Source organism: Nelumbo lutea, chromosome 6, assembly GCF_056320005.1.
Source record: "Nelumbo lutea isolate HS-2025 chromosome 6, American lotus-T2T, whole genome shotgun sequence".
In the NCBI taxonomy this organism is placed as follows: domain Eukaryota; kingdom Viridiplantae; phylum Streptophyta; class Magnoliopsida; order Proteales; family Nelumbonaceae; genus Nelumbo; species Nelumbo lutea.
The window spans coordinates 63,660,007-63,681,289 of NC_142689.1; the positions used below are offsets into that span (position 1 = coordinate 63,660,007).

Genomic DNA, 21,283 nt, shown 5'->3' on the forward strand with positions numbered 1-21,283 from the left:
ACATGGGGGGAGAGGCACATATTTGGCCTCTTTTTCTGCAATAAATCCAAGGTGTTGATTTTTTTGAGTACCACTTCCCAACAAAAGGCCTGAATTTTAGGGGGTACAGGGATACCCCACACCTCCTTTGAAGGAAAGTTCCCTAAAAGGTTAGAGGTCTGAAGCAAAATGTTATAGAAAGAAGAGCAATTGAAAAGTTCCCTACAGAGAAAAGACTATCATACAGTTGTATTTCCTAAAAACTCAAAATGATTTCTATGTCTACATGATGGATGTTACTAAGTGCTCATCCTGACTTCCCAAGGTCTTGGAAATGGTGGATTGGATACGTACCTAAGCTCTCCCATTTTAGCATGAAGTGGCTGCTCTCAAGACTTGAACCCATCTTCATGCTTGTCAACACAAGCTGCACCAAGCAATGGCCCATCCTCCCGGATGTTAATACTTTTTCCCCTTTGTGCTCTCTACTGAGCTCTTTCTTTTCTCTTATGTAGTATCTTGAAAACCCTTCAGAAGTCTTATGGAAAAATACTGACATTTCAGTCAAATTTGATCCAACTTTACAAAATGTTGACCAAGTGTCAAACTGCTGAGAGGCAATACTGTATTTATATTTCCAAGTGCACGTTTAGTTTTTGTTCTTACCAAAACCAAAATATTAGGCCAAAAATGAGGGGAACTAGACTAATATCATTTGGCCACATACAGAAAAGACCATATATTGCATCAGTTAGGCATATCTGTTACAAGTTGAAGGGTCTGCAAGAGCGAGGGGCAGACTAAAAAGGGCATGGGTTGTAGTGCTAAACAATTTAAGGGCCTATAATCTAACAATGGATATGGAACTGAACAGAACAGAATGGTGAAACAGGATTTATGTAGCTGACCCCATATAGTTGGGACAAGGCTTAGTTGAGTTGATTTTACTTAAAATTAAAATGACTATAAACTAATTCAATATCGAGGTTGTAGAAATGTAGCCTAGAAAGATTATGTTGATAAATAACTAGAAAAGTGCCTGACAAAAGTTCAGCTGATAAGATGACATGTGCCATTTCATAACCTCATGTAGGTCTACATGACACAGTAGAGGAGTCTGCCAATTGCATTGCAAGATATCTGCACATCTCTGGGCTAACTTTGGACATTTTTGGAGCCTTATGGTCTCCTTTCCATTAGGGGTTATTCAATTCCTAGCAACTAAAGGGGCTCAACCACTCAACAGAAGGGGTAAAGCCTTATAGAGATTGTTCCTTCTATCATACTTCGGGTGAAATGGAAGGAGAGGAATATATGAGTATTTGAAAATACAGTCTCAGCTCGAGGGCATGCTAAGACATGCAATGAGAACTGCAGTGGTTATCTATTCATCAGCCAGGAGTTTAAATTAGCAACTTCAGTAGACTAAACTGAGGAAGAGATAACAGTTAGGTAAAAAATGGCAAAACATTGACAAGTGTAAGAAATTAAGAACCAAGATTCCGTATTGCACCATCTTGAATATAGTAAATATGAGTCTTGTGATGACCGAGACCAGAAGTTGATACATGCACTAATCCATATCAGACATGTTGTGACTTAAATTGCTCCAAACAACTGATATAGAGAATGAACATGATCCTTTGTTGTCATAGTATACATCATAATGCACTTGTAGGAAACATTTTGACATGGCTCAATGCCTTGAAGGTACACCGATCATATGATTGACATGGCTCAATTCCTTGGAGGTATAACTGAAAATATCAGATTTGACCAAGAGGAGCAAATAAATACCTGTAAATTGTTTTGTTTTATGTACTCCCACATTCTCTTTACAACATTAGCCCGTGACAAGGAATTCTCACCAGTACCAAGGAACTTAACCAGAGCACCTGAAAGTGGAAGGGGAGCAAGGAAGCCCGAATTCCCTCCTTTCTGCCGTTTCTCCTTCTGTTTTGGCTCATTTGTATCTGACAAGGAAAATATAAGTATGTTTCTGACATATATTAATCACATTAAGAAAGCTTTGATTTATTTTCCTCACCTTCTTTTCTCTCTTGTTTCTTTTGCTTTTCCTTTTGTGTTGACTTAACTGGAGCTGCAAATTCATGTAAAAGACAAATATATTATATTCATAGTATCTGAAATTACAGACCAATTCAGGATCAAGGATATCTAAGTAGCAACAACAATAAGTATATGGTATCATTATGTCGTACTAAAAATATGACCTTAAAACAACAATGAGTGCCAAATCCTATATGGGAAGAATTTAACCACATTGATACAAATGGAAATGATTAAAATTAGCTATGTAATTATAAATTGAAACTACACATGATTTAACAATTAAAATAATGACATTAAGAGATTTGCTGCACAAAAGTCGGTCACCGCCCTGAAAGTCATACTAGAAACATCACATCATGCTATTATTCCAAAATATTCACCTTGTTTGTTATCAATAAAGCTTCATTTGAAATAGATATCATTGGTTTATAAATAGTAACAATGGTTTTCCACTAAAAGAGACGAAGAAACAAATTAAAACTATAAGATGAGCATCAATACAAAAAGCGGTAAGTCCATCCAAACTAGTACAATCATAAGAGTTATGGGACAAACCAGATAACTATACATTCTAGTTCAACTAAAATCTAATCTAGTTAAACTGTCTGCTGCCTCATTCTAGGTCTAGAGATCCATCTAAATACATGGTTACAAGATCCCAAGAACAGGCATAGCTCTATGGAAATGAAATAATTGTACTTTGAAGCATCAACTTAAGATGATAGATCCTTCTACACTTCAACATCCATTTGGACAGGAAAAAGTTTAAGCAAAGGACAGAGATCTCCTACCATTACCTGATCTATTTGAAGAAACTTCTTGATAGTGGAACTTCAGCATGTAGGAGTCCACTCAGCAAGATGTAAAAAAAAAAAACAAAACAAAACAAAACAAAGACTGGAGAATATGTTCAAAATTGATATTTACTACTATATGTTCATACCTTGTGTATCTGAACAACCATGCTGAAGCATACCATAGAGGCATTCACACACCCAAGGCATGTAGTAATTTTACATAAGACTGCATAAAGCATATGCCCCTATTGTGTACTAGTGAGAGGCAGTGGTGAAGATGCCACAGAGCTGTGCAGGAAGTCTATCAGAAAGTCTAAAAACTCTGATTGGGAGTCTGCTCCCAACCTTGCCAAGGTATCAGCTAGTTGGTTACCCTCCCTGTAAACATTATGGACCTTGTAGTATAGCCCATTAAGGAGGTCTGAAAGGCAGGACAACCAAGCTCTAAAACATAGTTTTCAAGGTGCCAAGCGAGGCTAGGCAACAAAAGAGCGCCTTCTCGCCTAGTCACCTCGGCGATGGATTTTTTTCAAGTAAAAAACATGTATCCTAGGGTAGTTCCCTATGTTCCATAACCATATTTCCATAATAATTATCCATAATTTCATAAGAAAAGTATAAACTTCACGTTTAAGTATAGAAAATCAACATATTCATAAGAAAATGAAGAAAAAAAAGAAAATTCAAAAAATATGAGGGGTTGAACCCCTATTTTGTTATAGGAAAAGAAGAAAAGAAAAAGTGGAAGAAGAAGAAGAAGATGTGGAAGAAGATAATGTGTTGATTAGACAAAATTTCAAGTTCTTCACTATTGGTTCAGGTTTTGAAGTCTTTGAGGGTTAAATACATCATTTAGCAACTTTTGTGTTGATTAACTCCAACAAATAAGAAAATAATAAAAAGAAATTAGTATATAACACACAAAATGAATATTTAGTTTAATAATGTCTTTTTTATAATTATTATCTCAAAAAATTAAGAATATAAAAGTATTTTATAACATAATGTACAAAACTGCTTGGCGATTAGGCGAGGCAAGCCTCCAAGGGCGCCTTGAGGGTGCTTCTTCCAATAATGATATCAATCACAAGAGAAAATGTGGCAAACCGCCTATAATCAGCAGACCTTGAAGATTCAAGATTCTCCATACCTGACCTCACCCAATATGGTGTGCACTTCTCGTGTGCCATTGCTGTTCACACCATAGCTGTGATGGAAAACGAAAACCATGCCTCAGTCCAATCACATGTACACCCACCACAACACATTGGATTGCCCCTGGCTGCTCCATGTTCCGTTTATATGTTCCAAGCCTAGGTGTGTGCTTCTGTTGTACCATTACTATTCAAACCATAGTCATGATGGTACACTAAACAATGTTTCAGTCTAATCAACATATACACCCACCACCACACACTAGATTGCCCCTAGCTGCTAGATATAGATGTAAAATGGGGCAGGCCACCCAATGGTCTATATATATATATATATATATATATATATATATGTATGTATGTATGTATGTATATGTATGTATGTATATATAAATATGTATATTTTTTAACTTTTTCCTTTATAAAAAAATTGTCTTGGACCAGCCCGGCATGGGCCCATGGGCGATGGACCTGGGCCCATGCATGCTGAGCCCCCCCCGATCTATTGGGTTGTGCCAACACAACACGCTACAGTGCAGGTGTCATAACAAAACAGTACCATGCCGGCTTGACATGACCCATATTACACCTATACTACTACATCCATGTCCAGTTTATATGATCCAAGCTTGGGTTTGTCCCATTTCTATTAACAACGATAACAGGAAGAAAAAAAGAGAAGGGAGAGAGAGAGAGAGAGGGAAGAGGAAGAAGAAAGATTGAGAGACAAAAAGGTAGGTTGGTGACTCCTTTATTGGTATATATAGTCGGGCAACAGTACAATAAAAAATAAAAGGGCAAAAAAATCTCTAGCTTCATCTGCTGCCCAATCTTGGACCATAAGCCAGCTTGATGCAAAGAATGCCTTTCTTCATGGTCAGTTGAAGTAGACGGTCTACATGAAGCCCCTCTTGGATACTACAATGATTCTTCTTTAGTATGTCACCTCAGAAAATCTCTATATGGTCTAAAACAGGCTCCCCGGGCATGGTTTGAACGTTTCGAGATGTTATAGTTACTGTTGGATAGCCAGAGTTCCTCTAATCACTCTCTCTTTGTTAGGCAATGGCCTCAAGGTATTACCATTCTCCTTTTGTATGTTGATGACATGTTGTTATGGACGCCTTCCTCGGAAAGACGTACCGTCACCGCCAGCAGCAACAAGGATTCAGTGATGCTCATCCTACCTAGTTCGGCAACAACAGCCTTATCTAGATTAGATTAGCTCATTTTTGCTTGTTCTTATCTTATTGTTCTTATCTCTTATCTTATCTTGTTAATAGCTTATCAGATTAGGATTAGCTTAGCTTATCTTATCTTGTTAGTAGCTTATCAGATTAGGATTAGCTTATCTTATCCTTAGCAAGATAGAACTGGAAGTCTCCCTATTCAGCAAGGAGACTCCCCTTGATTAGGACTCTTGTAATCTCCTATTTAAGGAGACCCCATTATTGAATGAAATATCAAATTATTCAGTCAAGAGTGAGTTAGGAGAGTTGGTGATCTCTTGGACAAATCACCAAAGGCGCCAAGATAGGTTCATCACGAGCAGGAAGGAACAAGGGAAAACAGGAGGTTTTCCCCGTGGACCGACCCGTGATGAGATCCTATTCCCGGGCCCTCAACAACTTGGTATCAGAGCAAGGCGTCATGGGAGATCTGGAGCAACTACCTTCTAGGGTCCACAACCTCGAGCACCAACTTGTGGAGACCAACTCCAAAGTTCGTGAGATCAAAGGTGAAGTGCGAGAACTGCGACGACTAATGGAGATGTTTCTTTCTAGCAGGGCAAGGAACTCTGACGGAGGGACAGCAGCTAACGACCGCCAGCCAGATCTACCGGAGTCTTCCGGCGAACAGCAGTCCGTCAGCCATGGAGCAGCCATCATCCCCAAGTACAGCAGGCTAGAGTTCCCATCGTACAACGGCAACGGAGGCCCCCTGGGCTGGCTGTATTGCTGCGAGCAGTTCTTCCGGAATCAACAGACAAATGACCAGGACAAGGTAAGCCTAGCCGCCTTTCATTTAACAGAAGCACAGCTTTGGTTTTATCGGTTAGAGCAAGAAGAACCCGGGCTCAGTTGGCCCCAGTTTAAATCCTATTGCCTTCTTCGGTTCGGACCCCCATTGACCAACAACCCACCGGGCGAGCTAATTAACCTTAAACAGACCGGAACAGATGCTGAATACCAGCGACAGTTCCAAACCCTCCTCGTGAGGGCATCCTCCGTGCGACCAGACCAGCAAGTAGATATGTTCACAACAGGGTTAGCAGAACCCCTGCGAGTGGATGTCGAGATGCAGAATCCCCCAAATTTGGTAACAGGGATGAGCTTAGCCCGCACATTTGAGCGTAGGCTGCAGCTCAGCCGCAGAATTTTTAATGTGGGTCGTCCACCGAACTCGTGGGTGCCCCCAAGACCAACAGCAACGACCCCCTCCCACGACCACCACCTCTAGAGCAGTGACAAGTACAGGCAGTAACATGGTCACTCCTCCCATCAAGCGCTTGACCAGGGCAGAAATGGTAGAGCACCGAGCGAGAGGTCAATGTTTCAACTGTGATGACCTCTACTCGGCAGGACATAGATGCAAGAGGCTTTTTTGCCTTCTCATAGATGAGCAAGAGGAGGAAGGGGAACCCGTCAAATTCGAACCAGAGATCTCTCTCCATGCAATCACCGGTATTAAAACCTCTCAGACCATGTAGTTACAGGCACAGATCGCAGGTCAGCCGGTGCGCATTCTCGTCAATTCAGGGAGCACACACAACTTCATAAGTGAACATGCAGCCCTGCAGTTAAAACTATCAATGGAACTCCGGTCGCGACTACAAGTAGCCGTCGCAAATGGTGAAAAAGTTCACAGTCCAGAGATTTGCAAGGACGTTCAGTACAAGTCAATTCTGAACTAATTCTTGTTGATTTATTTGTACTCTCATTGGATGGGTTCGATATTGATCTCGGAGTCAAGTGGTTAATTACCCTAGGCCCGATTTTGTGGGACTTCAGTGCACTCACCATGACCTTCCACCTGAATGGCGAGCAAGTTTCATGGCACGGTTGCAGGGTTAAAGAAAAGACACCGCAGGTTCATGCACTCCAGACAGAACCGGCAACCATAGAAAAACTTCTCGCCGAGTTTTCAGATCTATTCCAGGAACCGAAGGGCCTTCCCCCTTCCCGAGCTTGCGACCATCATATTCCTTTGCTGGCGGGTTCAGCACCAGTCCTTGTCAGGCCTTATCGCTACCCTCACTTGCAGAAGGATGAGATAGAAAAACAATGTACAACGATGCTGAACCAAGGGATCATACGCAAAAGTCACTCCCCCTTCTCTTCGTCGGTTCTGTTGGTGGCAAAGCAGGATGGAACATGGAGGTTTTGTGTTGACTATAGAGAACTCAATGACCGGACGATCAAAGATAAGTTCCCTATTCCCGTTGTGGACGAACTGCTGGACGAGCTGCATGGTGCCCAGTATTTCTCTAAGCTGGACCTCAGGTCCGGATATTTCCAAGTTCGCATGGCTCCCAGTGACGTGAAGAAGACTGCTTTTCGCACCCACCATGGCCACTTCGAATTTTTAGTCATGCCATTCGGACTCTCCAATGCACCATCTACATTTCAGGCACTAATGAACGAGGTATTCCAGCCCCATCTACGCAAATTTGTTTTAGTTTTCTTTGATGATATCCTCGTCTACAGCAAATCATGGGTAGAGCATGTCCACCATCTGAGGACCGTTTTCGTACTCCTACGCCAACACAGCTTATTCCTGAAACGGTCCAAGTGCTCCTTCGGGGAACGACAGGTTCTTTACCTCGGCCACATCATCCATGGGCAGGGTGTCACAGTTGATAGTTCCAAGATTCAGGCTATAACAGAATGGCCCAAACCTCAATCCGCCAAGGCCTTACGCGGGTTCCTCGGTTTAATGGGTTACTACCGCAAATTTGTACAAAACTATAGAGTGTTGGCAGCCCCATTAACCAACTTGTTGAAGAGAAACTCCTTCCGGTGGGACGACGCAACTGATGAAATGCACTGTCTCACTGCGAAATGCACTGTCTTCAACCCCTGTACTGCAATTATCTAATTTCGCCCTCGAATTTACAGTCGAGTGCGATGCTTCTGAAGTGGGTATCGGGGCCGTACTACAGCAGCAAGGGCACCCGATCGCTTTCTTCAGTCGCAGATTGGCCGACCAGCATCTGAAGCTTCCAGCCTATGAGCGCGAACTAATCGGCCTTGCCCGAGCCATCCAGCACTGGAGACCGTATTTGTGGGGGCGATCGTTCATCATCAAAACTAATCATTATAGCCTCAAATACCTATTAGAACAGCGTCTCACCACTTCCCCTCAACAGCATTGGATTAGCAAACTGCTCGGGTTTGACTTCCGGGTGGAATATAAGGCGGGATCCTCTAATCGCGCAGCTGATGCCTTGTCTAGGCGAGAAGAAGACGCGATGGTTCTATGTAGCATTTCCCAACCTCGGATCTCTCTGTTTGACGACATTAAGAAGGCAGCACCACAGTCCCCGGAATGGTCGCTCTTACTACAGAAGATCCAGACCGGCATGGCCGACCCCGATTGGTCACTTCACGACGAGTTGGTACTGTATAAGGGACGAGTCCATCTTCCAGCAAACTGCCCGTTGATTCCCACCATCATCACCAGCATCCATAACTCCACCCATGAGGGCATTCGAAAAACACTACACCGCGTCCGGACTGATTTCCATTGGCGAGGTATGAAGACTTCTATTCGAGATTTTGTCAAGAATTGCTCCACATGCCAACAGCACAAATGGGAAAACCTACACCTGGCAGGCCTCCTTCAGCCCCTTTCCATCCCATCGCAGATCTGGGCCGACATCTCCATGGACTTCATTGAGGGACTTCCCAAGGTAGGGGGCAAATCAGTTCTCTTTGTGGTAGTTGACCGCTTCTCTAAATACACGCACTTCATTCCTCTATCACACCCGTACAGTGCCACTTCGGTTGCCCTCGCCTTCTTTTCACATATCTTTCGCTTACATGGGTTGCCGGAATCCATCGTCAGCGATAGAGACCCAGTCTTCACTAGTCCCTTCTGGAAAGAATTATTTCGACTACACGGCACCACCCTGGCCTACTCATCAGCTTACCGGCCACAAACCGACGGTCAGACGGAAGTGGTTAACCGCACTATCGAGATGTATCTCCGTTGTTTTGTAGGCAATCAACCCCGACGGTGGTTGGAATGGCTTCCTTGGGCCGAGTACTGCTACAACACAGCCTACCATTCCTCCCTCGACATGACTCCCTTTCGCGTCGTTTACGACAGGGATCCTCCCCGCTTGCTGTCCTACGAGCCTGGATCTACTCGCTTGGACACAATCGATCACTCCTTACAGGACCACGACGCCCTCCTCGCCGACGTCCGCATTCGCTTACAGCAGGCCCAGCTCCGCATGAAGCTCCACTATGATAAGCACCACCGGGAACTGTCGTTCAATCCAAGACAATTTGTTTGGTTGAAGCTCCAGCCCTACCGGCAGTGCTCCTTGCGCCACAAGGCCGCCCCGAAGCTGGCCCCTAAGTTCTATGGACCCTACAAGGTTCTGCGACGGATTGGCAGTGTGGCCTACCAGCTGGAATTGCCAGAGACTAGCCGAATTCATGATGTCTTCCACATCTCCTTATTGAAACCAATTACGGGTGTTCCCCCGGACCAAGTTCCCTCCCTGCCACCCTTGAAAGATGGCAAACTGGTCCCCCAGCCTAAAACTGTCACCCGCTCTCGTTCCAATCGTGGAATCCTTGAAGTCTCGGTGGAATGGTGTGATCTACCACCAACAGAAGCCACATGGATCCCATTGGCAGAGTTCCAAGCCACATATCCAGCTTTCAAGCTTGAGGACAAGCTCATAGTCCAGAAGGGGAGTAATGTTATGGACGACTTCCTCGAGAAGACGTACCGTCGCCGCCGGCAGCAACAGGCCCCGGGTCCACCGCCAGTAGTAGCAAGGATTCAATGATGCTCATCCTACCTAGTTCGGCAACAACAGCCTTATCTAGATTAGATTAGCTCATTTTTGCTTGTTCTTATCTCCTATCTTATCTTGTTAATAGCTTATCAGATTAGGATTAGCTTAGCTTATCTTATCTTGTTAGTAGCTTATCAGATTAGGATTAGCTTATCTTATCCTTAGCAAGATAGAACTGGAAGTCTCCCTATTCAACAAGGAGACTCCCCTTGATTAGGATTCTTGTAATCTCCTATTTAAGGAGACCCCATTATTGAATGAAATATCAAATTATTCAGTCAAGAGTGAGTTAGGAGAGTTGGTGATCTCTTGGATAAATCACCAAAGGCGCCAAGATAGGTTCATCACGAGCAGGAAGGAACAAGGGAAAACAGGAGGTTTTCCCCGTGGACCGACCCGTGACGAGATCCTATTCCCAAGCCCTCAACACATGTTGACTGGGAATGATTGTGAGGGTATTCGTGAATTGGAATTGTTACTTCATAATTCCTTTTTTTTTATCAATAACATCATCTTCATTAAATTAAGAGAAGAGAGAGAAAAGAATACAAAGGGAGATAAAATAACTTAGCTTCCCAAAAATAGAAAACACAGGGAATGCAAAGAAAAATTAAAAACTAGCCCAAAGAACAGCCTCCCTAATCACTCCTTGCTTGGCCAACCCATCCACAAATGAGTTGGCACTCCTCTTCACACAGCTGTACTGAATCTCAATGTCCCTACCCAGCCATGAGAATTGTTTTTTCTCATTGTTAAAGTTCCACAAACCACTGCCCTCTGTCTTCAACCAATTAACCACCACCTTCGAATCACCTTCCAGAATCAAGCGGCTAATATTTAATTTTTTTGCTCTTCGAATTCCTTCAAGCGCTACAAGAATCTCAGCCCTAAGAGAGTCACCTTCTCCAATAGGGCCAGAGAATAAAGCAGTAACAATCCTTTCCTCATTCCTGAAGACTCCTCCAATCCCAGAGGGCCCTGGATTCCTTACACTGCTGCCATCAAAATTCAGCTTTATAAAGCCCGAGGGGGGAGGGGACCAGAACAGACAAAGAGTCCTCTTGCATCTAGCAGTGGAAGCAATCTCTTTCCAGTTTCTTAGCAAGTCATCCATAGGACAATCTGAAAACAACTCCAAAGATTTTAGCCACTGGACAGCTCTTAAAAGGATTCGATCTAACAAATCTTCCAATGTTTTTTCCTTGTCAGAAAAAATGCGTGAGTTTCTTTCTTTCCACAAAGACCAGCATACCGCTTACTTCATAATTCCTTTCACATGAAGGACTTGGGCCCTCTCACCTATTTCTTGGGACTAGAAGTTCATTGTAGTGATCAAGGGTATTTTGTTTGTCAGTAGAAATACGCCTCTGACCTTGCTAAACTTGTTGATATTAATGATGAGAAGCATGTTGATACACCTATGGAGCTAAATTTTAAGTTATCTAAATCTGAAGGTCCATTGCTTACTGATGCTGCCTTGTATCGCCAGCTTGTGGGGTCATTTATCTCATTATGACTCGGCCTAATATTTCTCATGTTGTTCAGGTTGTTAGTCAATTTGTTTCTACTCCTTGTCAGCCTCATATGACCATTGTTCATCGCATCATTCGATATGTTGGAGGCACAACTTCTCAGGGACTGTTCTCCTCCTCTGCTATTTAGTTGAGAGCATATGTTGATGCAAATTGGGTTGGTTGTCCTGACACTTGTAGGTCCACTTTTGGGTGGCGTGTTTTTATGGGTGATTCATTCATCTCTTGGAAGTGTAACAAATAACAAATAGTCTCCAAATCTTCTGCTGAAGCAGAGTATAGGACAATGTCTTCTATTTGCAGTGAGATTGTTTGGTTACGATCTTTCTTTACGGATCTTGGCATTTAGCTTCCTAATCCTAATACTCTCTATGCAGACAACACAAGTGCTATTAAGATCGCATTTAACCTTGTCTTCCATGAGAGGACCAATCACATCGAGGTGGACTTCTACTTTATCCAAGATCTTTTCACTGTTGGGTCTATATAGCTTCCTCATGTAGCCTCGGACATGCAGCTTGTTGATATCTTCACCAAGGCTATGACTAGAGTTCAACATCTCTTTCTTATAGACAAACAAATGCTTATGTCTAGGCATTAGTTTGAGGGGGAGTGTGGAGATTTTGTGACGATGTATCTTATTAGTATAGTCCCTATTGTATATTATTTATATATCTTCTTCTTTTTCTCTTTCAGCCCTATATGGTCATTCTTGTAATTGTACATATCTTTTAATATATAAGAGACTCTTTGAGGTGGGGGTCGTTCATTCTTGACACCTCTAAGATTATTTTTGTTATTTTCTCTATTCAGCCAAGGGCATTGATAAACCCAACCCAGTCAACATCAGTATTGTTGGATTGAAGTCTCTTTATGTATGAGTGTTCGGCTGATAAGAGTTCTTATTAGCCTATACTTAAGTTTAAGTTATCCTGTACTGGGCCTGTGTTAATGGGCCTAAGCCTGTTTAATGTTTTAAGTTGTCTGGGTGTTCCATCACTAATCAGGGACATTCCAGTAATTCCTTGTATCATTGTACTACATTCTAATATAAATAACAGTATTGTCGACTGAGCTATTCAGTTTGACATTCACAGTATTTCAGAGGTCTTCTTCTCTTCTCTACTACTTCGAATACAGCTCCTAAGCTCACATGGTATCAGAGCATTAGCTTCTCCCTGGTTTCAGCCGGCGCACTCTCTCTTCTCTTGCTGTTTTTTCATCTTCTTTCTTCTTTTCTGGGTTGCTGCAGTGAAAACCTAGGGTTGTAAGAGAACAAAGCAAGTTTGAACCTAGGGTTTCCCTTGGTTGTAGGGTTCAAGGGAAGTAAGACCCAGAAGCAGATGTCCTACTAGGTTATTTCCAGCAAATAGTAGCTATTTAGCTACTAAGAAAGGTCTGTATAGGACAGACCTAGTTGACGACTGATTTCAGCAGTCCTAGCACTAGCCAAAAGGGGGAGAGCTTCTTCTACAGTTGCAGCTTCGAAGCTCCAGCAAGACTTGCACAGCACAGTGGTAAAGAGCCCTAATTTCAAGTCGGTTATCAGCCCAGAACCTCTCACTTGCTGTTGTACCCAAACCGCTTCAACTCAAGTGAAGTCTACCTAGCGAGCTACCAGCACCTGATTGTCCAGCACTGTTGCCAGCTCTAAATAGAGCCATCTACTCTAAGACTGAAGTCAGGATGTCCTCACTATCCAGAGAAGTTTCCTCTAGAGATAACAGACCTGCTGCAAGGTTCTCAAACCTGGAAAACCTTAATCTGCACAGCTTGCAGATTACAAGTGTTCTGCTGGATGAGTATAACTTCAGAGAGTGGTCCATCTCAGCAAGACTTTTCATTACTTCCCGTGATCTCACAGGCTATTTAGATGGGGACAAGAAGGAACCTGAAGTCGGCAGTCCTGAGCATGCAGTGTGGCACAAGGAAAATGCCACAATCATGTCTTGTTTGCTGGCCTCCATGACTCCTCGGGTTGCCAGAACTGTTCATCATTTCCCTACAACTGCTAAGATTTGGGAAAAGGTATCTAAGACCAACGGCCAAAAGAAAAACAATGCTAGAATCTACAGATTGAACCAAGACATTGCAGCTCTAAGGCAAGGAGATATGATGGTTGCAACATACTTTGCAACTCTGGAAGGCCTTTGGGAAGAATTTGATCATCACTTGATATTGGATTGGGAAAATGCCAGGGACAAGGAGAGACATGATAAGCAAATTGAAGAGAGCAGAGCCTTCAAGTTTCTAGCTGGCCTAGACCCAGTGTATGAGGGTATAAGGTCACAAATTCTAGGGAGAGATGAATTACCGGAGCCACACCATGTCTATTACCTAGTGAGAAATGAAGAAGTCAAAAGAAAGGAGGTGCAATTTGATTCTCAGACATAGTCAACTGAACTATCTGGAGAACATTCAGCCCTAGTCTCCACTAAGGGAAACAGATATTCAGACAAGAAATCCCTCAATTGCACCCACTGTGGTGGTGAGAAACATACAAAAGAATAATGTTGGGTCCTGTATCCTCATTTCAAGCCAGCTGCATTGAGAAAGGACAAGAGATAACATAAGGGTCATATGGCAAATGGAAATCTTGCCACCAACAATAACAGTGGTGACAACTCACAAAGTACTCCAACAGTGTCTTCCTCCATAGGGCAGGTTGTTGACTCCTCTGGAGCAGGTACTTTGGGCTTCACGGCTAGTGAGGTAGAGGTTCTCAGTCGGGCATTAGCCCGTCTAAAAAACAATTCTTTTGCTTCCACCTCTCTTGTCAGATCAGGCACAGTCTCTGCCTTTATTGCAACTAGCTCCATTGATTCCACTTCTTGGGTGATTGATTCTGGAGCAACTGACCATATGACACATATGTCCTCCTTATTCTCTTCATATCATTTGTTGTCTGGCCAAGATAAGATGAGAGTGGCTGATGGGTTTTTCTCCACCATCTCTGGAAAGGGGGTGGTTGACCTAAACAAGGACCTCTCTTAAATCAGTCCTACATGTTCCTAGTCTTACCTCTAATCTTTTGTCTGTTTCAAAGCTTACAAAAAAATTAAACTGCAGTATAACTTTTTTCCCTACTCATTGTGTCATCCAGGACAGATTGACGAGGAGAACAAATGGGAGTGGTCATGAGTATGGAGGCCTCTACTATTTTGATGCAGACATCGGCTCAGCCCTACAAGCTTCTGCTGCTACTAGTCCGGAAAGTGTGGAGTCAATAGCTAGGTTGCACCTATGGCATGCTAGGCTAGGTCATGTGTCTTTCTCTTCATTAGCAACGTTGTTTCCCGAATTGTTTAAGGGCATTCCAAGTCAGAGTTTAATTTGTGATGTGTCTCAAATGTCAAAACAATGCAGAACAGTGTATCCAACTTCCAGTAATAAAATTCGAGCTCCTTTTCATTTGGTTCATTTTGATGTTTGGGGACCTTCACCCATTGTTTCCATTGATGGCTTCCGTTACTTTATCAGTTTTATTGACCATTATTCTCAGTGCACATGGATTCATCTGTTAAAAGAACGAGATGAAGTACCACGGATAACCATGGCTTTCTGCAAAATGATTGAAACACAATTTGATGAGAAGATTAAGCAATTTCGGTCAGACAATGCTGCTGAATACTTTGAAAAATCCCTGAACTCATTCACGGAAGATGCTGGCATGTTACACCAATCATCTTGTGCTAATACCCCTCAGTAAAATGGAGTTGCTGAGCACAAGAACAGACATCTATTGGAGATAGCTCGAGCCCTACTATTCCAACACAAAGTGCCCAAGCAATACTGGTCTCAAGCTGTACTAACTGCATCATACCTGATAAATCGGATGCCATCTAAGGTATTGGGTATGAAGACCCCTTTCTCTATTTTGTGTCCCACTCTTCCAGAATTTCCTCTTCCCCCACGAGTTTTTGGCTGTATATGTTTCATACATGTGAAGGATCCAAAGAAAACCAAGTTGGATCCCAAGGCTACAAAGGGAATATTTTTGGGGTACTCTCCTACACAAAAGGGGTACAAGTGTTATGATCATGTCTCCAAGAAAAAGTATATCACCAGAGATGTAGTCTTTTTTGAGTCTCAACCCTATTTCCAGTCTTCTCAGAATCCTCTTCAGGGGGAGACTAGTGGATTGGAAGAGGAATCTCATTCTCCCTCCTTTTTTGTTCCCCTATCTGACTCAGGTCTTCCATCATCTTCCACTACTCCTAGCTATGACATTCCGGGTCAACCTAGTAAGGCTCCAAATGTGCCAGTTACTCCTCCTGATGCAACAGCTGCTCCTGAAGAATCTAGTAGGCAACAAAAGGAGATACTTACCTACAACAGAAGGAAAAAGGGCTCTCAACCTCATGACTGCAACCAGTTGGACTCAGATCAATCTATCTCTACAATTCAAGGTAATTCTAACTCACATACTTCGGATTTGGATCTTCCTATTGCTCTTCGTAAGCCTGTACGTTCTTGTACCACCCGGCATCCCATAGCTGATTTGGTTTCTTACTCACAATTATCTCCTGCCTATCACTCCTTTGTGTCTGCTCTTTCCTCTATACATGTTCCTTCTAGGTACTTAGAGGCAACATCTGATCCAAGGTGGAAAGAAGCTATGAATGAAGAGATGAAAGCCCTAATGAAAGCAAGAACTTGGGAATTAGTGGACCTGCCAGAGGGGAAGGGCATTGTTGGGTGCAAGTGGGTATTTACAGTAAAGCACAAGGAGGATAGGTCAATCGAGAGGTACAAGGCCAGACTTGTGGCAAAGGGATTTACTCAAAAGGAAGGAATTGACTACAAAGAAACCTTTGCCCCGGTAGCAAAGCTCAACACAATCCGGGTTCTTTTGTCACTAGCAGCAAATTTCTCATGGGAACTTCATCAGCTGGATGTGAAGAATGCCTTCCTAAATGGTGATCTTCATGAAGAGGTATTCATGGAACCTCCACTAGGCTCTGATGTTGGCAAGAAGGTGTGTAAACTAAGGAAAGCATTATATGGTTTGAAACAGTCTTCCTGGGCATGGTTCGAGAGACTTTGTATGGCCATGAAGAAAGTGGGGTACACTCGGAGTGGTGCAGATCATACCTTGTTTACAAGGAGACAGGATAGCAAGCTTATGGCACTCATTGTCTATGTGGATGATATGGTGATTGCCAGGAATGACTTGGAAGAGATAAAGAGACTAAAGGAGTTCCTAGCTTCAGAATTTGAGATCAAAGACTTAGGAGATCTGAGATATTTTCTTGGGATTCAAGTTGCTAAAAGAGAAGGAATCTACATATGTCAGCGGAAATATGTGCTAGATCTCCTAGAGGAAACAGGCATGATGGGATGTAGGCCAGCAGACACTCCAATAGAACAGAACCATGGCCTACAAGAATCAATGGGTGAGGACTACTGTGATAGAGAGAGATACCAAAAATTGGTAGGAAAGTTGATATACCTATCCCTTACTCGGCCAGATATTGCCTATGCAGTGCATGTTGTCAGTCAATTCATGCACTCACCAAAGATCCCTCACATGAGAGCAGTTGAAAGAATTCTCAGGTACTTGAAAACTTGCCCAGGGAAGGGAATTCTATTCAGAAAAAACAGTAAACTTGAAATTGAAGCCTACACTGATGCAGACTTGGTTGGGTCTGTTGGAGACAAAAAATCAACCTCAGGTTACTGTACATTTGTGGGAGGAAACCTGGTCACATGGCGTAGTAAGAAGCAGAATGTAGTGGCTAGATCAAGTGCAGAAGCAGAATATCGAGCTATGGCCCACAGGGTTGCTGAACTCTTATGGCTCAGAACTCTTCTTAATGAGCTTGGCATTAAGGCTGAAGGTCCTCTCAGGCTATATTGTGACAATAAAGCTGCCATCAACATTGCCAACAATCCCGTGCAGCATGACAGGACAAAACATATTGAGATTGATTGACACTTTGTTAGAGAGAGAATTGTCTCGGGAGAACTCTGTGTGCCTTATACTCCATCTGAGATGCAAATTGCAGATGTATTGACTAAAGGGCTGGCAGCAGCAAAGTTCAAGGACATACTTGGCAAGCTAAACATGATTGATATCCATGCTTAGCTTGAGGGGGAGTGTTGGATTGAAGTCTCTTTATGTATGAGTGTTCGGCTAATAAGAGTTCTTATTAGCCTATACTTAAGTTTAAGTTATCCTGTATTGGGCCTGTGTTAATGGGCCTAAGCCTGTTTAATGTTTTAAGTTGTCTGGGTCTCCCATCACTAATCAGGGGCATTCCAGTAATTCCTTGTATCATTGTACTACATTCTAATATAAATAACAGTATTGTCGACTGAGCTATTTAGTTCGGCATTCACAGTATTTCAAAGGTCTTCTTCTTTTCTCTACTACTTCGAATACAGCTCCTAAGCTCACAAGTGTATACTTCAACCCATAAGTGGCCATTCTTCTTGAATAACAAGTCAGTCCCAAGGAACTTCTTGAGATATATGAGGACTCTCTTTGCGGGTTCTAAGTGGGTAGCCTCAGGGTCATGCATAAACTGGCTAAGTACACCTACAACATAGGCAATATCAAGCCCAACATAGGCAACATCCTTTATAGGGTCACCGCTACACTCACTTAGCTTGTGACTTGGATCAATGGGAGTATCTACAAGCTTTGACCCCAGGTTAGTTGTGTCTTCCAATAGATCCAGGATGTATTTTCTCTATGAAATGAGGATCCCTTCTTGAGAGTGGGCAACTTCAATTCCAAGGAAATAGCATAAGGGCCCCGGATCTTTCACTTCAAACAGAGTAGCTAAGAACTTCAGTTTTTTAATTTTTGAAATCGAATCACCTATAATCACTATGTCATCGACATACACTATCAACATGACAATCATTCCCTTCCCTCTCTTTACAAAAAGTGTGTGATTTAACCAGACTACTTAAACCCTATTTGTTGTAAAACCAAATGGAACTTACTAAACCAAGTCCTTGGTGACTATTTTAAACCGTATAGAGACTTCTTTAACTTACATACCTTCCCTTCACTACCTTGAACACAAAAGCTAGGAAGTTGAACCATATATACCTCCTCTTCTAAACCACCATTCAAGAAGGCATTCTTAATATCCAGTTAATGTAGCTTTGAGTCCAAGTTAAATGCCAAAGTGGGATTTTGATGGAATTCATTTTGGCTACAAGAAAAAAGTCTTTACATAGTATACTCCACATACCTGCATGAACCCTTTTGCCATTAACCAAGCCTTATATCTCTCTATTGTACCATCCACCTTGTGTTTCACTGTGAACACCCATTTCCATCCTATTGGTTCTTTTCTTTTTTTGATAAATAAAGTAAATCATTATATTATATTAATTTAATAAGTGAAAGCTGATACAAGCAGACTAGGATAGGCGCAAACTGCATACTCTCCAAGGAAAAAATCAAGCTACAATTGTGCCCAATACAACTGGTCCCTGGCTACCCCTTTGCTTGGCTAGACAGTCAGCCATAGCATTGTCTCCCATCCCATTGTACTCTTACAATCAGACCCCTTGTTAACCACTTGAACCTCCTGGCTTCATTCTTATAACACCACACTGCATACTCAAGAATTTGTAGCCAGCCTATTACCACCTTGGAATCTCCTTCAATTAACAGTTGTACCACACCTAACTGAATAGCAAATTGAATAGCCATCCAACTAGTTCTTTTCCTTCTGGAAGATTCACCAATTCCCACAAGTGGAGGACAAAACATTAACATCCAAAGACATGCATAGGAATGGAGAACGGAGCCTTAGGAAACAGGAGTTCGTGTGGGGTCCTATACTTTAAAAACCAAGAAGGCATTAAGCTGATAACATATGTGGCAGATAAAAAAGCATCCATCCAAAACCACTTGGGAACATGCATGTGCAGTAACATGCCCCAAGCAACTTCAAGGAGATGATGATTTTTTTCTTTCAGCAACACCATTTTGCAGGAGTGTTTTCGCACATGAACTTTGGTGAAGGGAGCCACAAGAAGCAAAAATTTCTATGAGGTCACCTATAATCACACACCTTCCAATAGCTGGTCTTGCCACTTCCAAGTCCGAACAATCACAACACAGCACCAATTCAGACCCCATGATTGCATCACTACACCAGTCCACCACTGTCGCTACACCAACAGGTCATACTACACCCAAAGAGAACACCTTCCTCATTACAGCAGGATCATATGATCCACAGGAGGGTTTCTTTCCTTCTTCACAATATTCAATCACAAGCTTTCTGAGTTTTCTTGGCACACGGCTAAGAGAAAAGAAAAAGGAAACAAATCCAAGACTTCCCTAAGAATGCCACAAGTCTTCAAAACCCAAGACTTCCCTAAAAAGAAAAAAAAAAAGAATGGAGCACTTGATCTGTTCTCAGGTCTTCAAAACCGCTCAGATACCATATTAGCAGCAATAAAAGGAAGAATAAAGAGGAGAGAGGGGAGAGAGAGAGAGAGAGAGAGAGAAGAGGAAGAAGAAAGATTGAGAGCCGAAAGCATAGGCTGACAGCTCCTTTATTGGTATATATAGTAGGGTGAATTGTGCAGTACAATAAAAACTAAAAGGGTAAAAAGACAATAGTGCCCCTGTGGCACATATAGTGATAAATACACAACAACAATGATGGGTCACCTTGACAAGGGATTCTAAATATGTATGCCAAGTTATTGTAACATTTCAATTTCCACTGGTTGCAGTCCTGTTCTGTTGTCAGCAAAAATCCAATTTCCACCACCTAATTAATAATCTTTTTAGTTACAAAAGAAGGGGAGTGCCATGCTTCTTTGAAGATAATTTCTATCTAGCCAAATCTTCCACATGACCAAGAGAGCAATGGGATTGAACAATTGAGACACAGAAGTGCATGTTGATGCTTTGTTAAAACAGCCTAGCAAGCTGTCAACCAATTCTACTTGTTCAATGTTGTACCTTTTTTTTTTCTGAGAGCCATTGGAAGCGTCTGAAATAATTCCTTAGGTTCCAAATCACCCCTTCCCCCTTTCTCAGCCATCACACAACAACTTTCAAGTCCCCTTCAATGGTCAAACTTCTAATGTCCAATTCTTTGGCTTTTTCAACCCCAAAAACTGCAGCTAAGAACTCAGCTCTAACCGCATCTCCTTGCTCAATTGGACCTGAAAGCATTGCATGTATATTACCTTATCCCTAATGATCCCTCCAATTCCTTAGGACCCCGAATTGCCCACACTACTACCATCAAAATTCAACTTCATCCAGCCACTAATTGGGGATGACCAGACCACAAATTCTGTCTTCCAGAGGATGAACCAGCTATTATTGCTTCCCAAGATCTGAAGAAGTTTTCTACCTTGAAGCCTGAGAAAAGTTTCAAGGTCTTGACCCAATGTGCCACTCTTATGGTTATCATTTCTAGCAAAGTCTCCTTGCTCCTTTCATTGTCCCCAAAAATTCTTGAGTTTCTTTCTTCCCACATTGTCCAAACCACTGCTGCCCGAGTACATCTCCACAAGATCCTGCCCCTTCTTTTAGTGCAACTAAAAACAGAAGGGTCAAACAACCTTGCCAAGCTATTAGAAAGGTTCCACCTGCAACCGAAAAGAAAAAGAAACCAATCTCAAATAAAACCAGCAAAGGGACAGAAGATTAAAAGATGAATAGCAGTCTCACCATTTAACTTACATAAGGAGCACCAATTGGAGGACAAGAATCAATGCAAC

At 42.4% G+C, this 21,283-nt stretch overlaps 1 protein-coding gene across 5 annotated transcripts in view; it reads right to left on the minus strand.

The window, feature by feature from the left end:
* LOC148849243 (uncharacterized) overlaps nucleotides 1-21,283 on the minus strand; it is an 86,000-nt gene that overhangs the window by 27,719 nt on the left and 36,998 nt on the right. For all 5 annotated transcript variants that reach the window (XM_088951193.1, XM_088951190.1, XM_088951192.1 and 2 more), the window contains exons 4-5: nucleotides 2,027-2,080; nucleotides 1,777-1,952 (exon numbers count right to left, since the gene is read on the minus strand). In XM_088951193.1, the coding sequence (XP_088807319.1) occupies nucleotides 1,777-1,952; nucleotides 2,027-2,080 (230 nt within the window). The remainder of the gene's footprint in view (nucleotides 1-1,776; nucleotides 1,953-2,026; nucleotides 2,081-21,283) is intronic.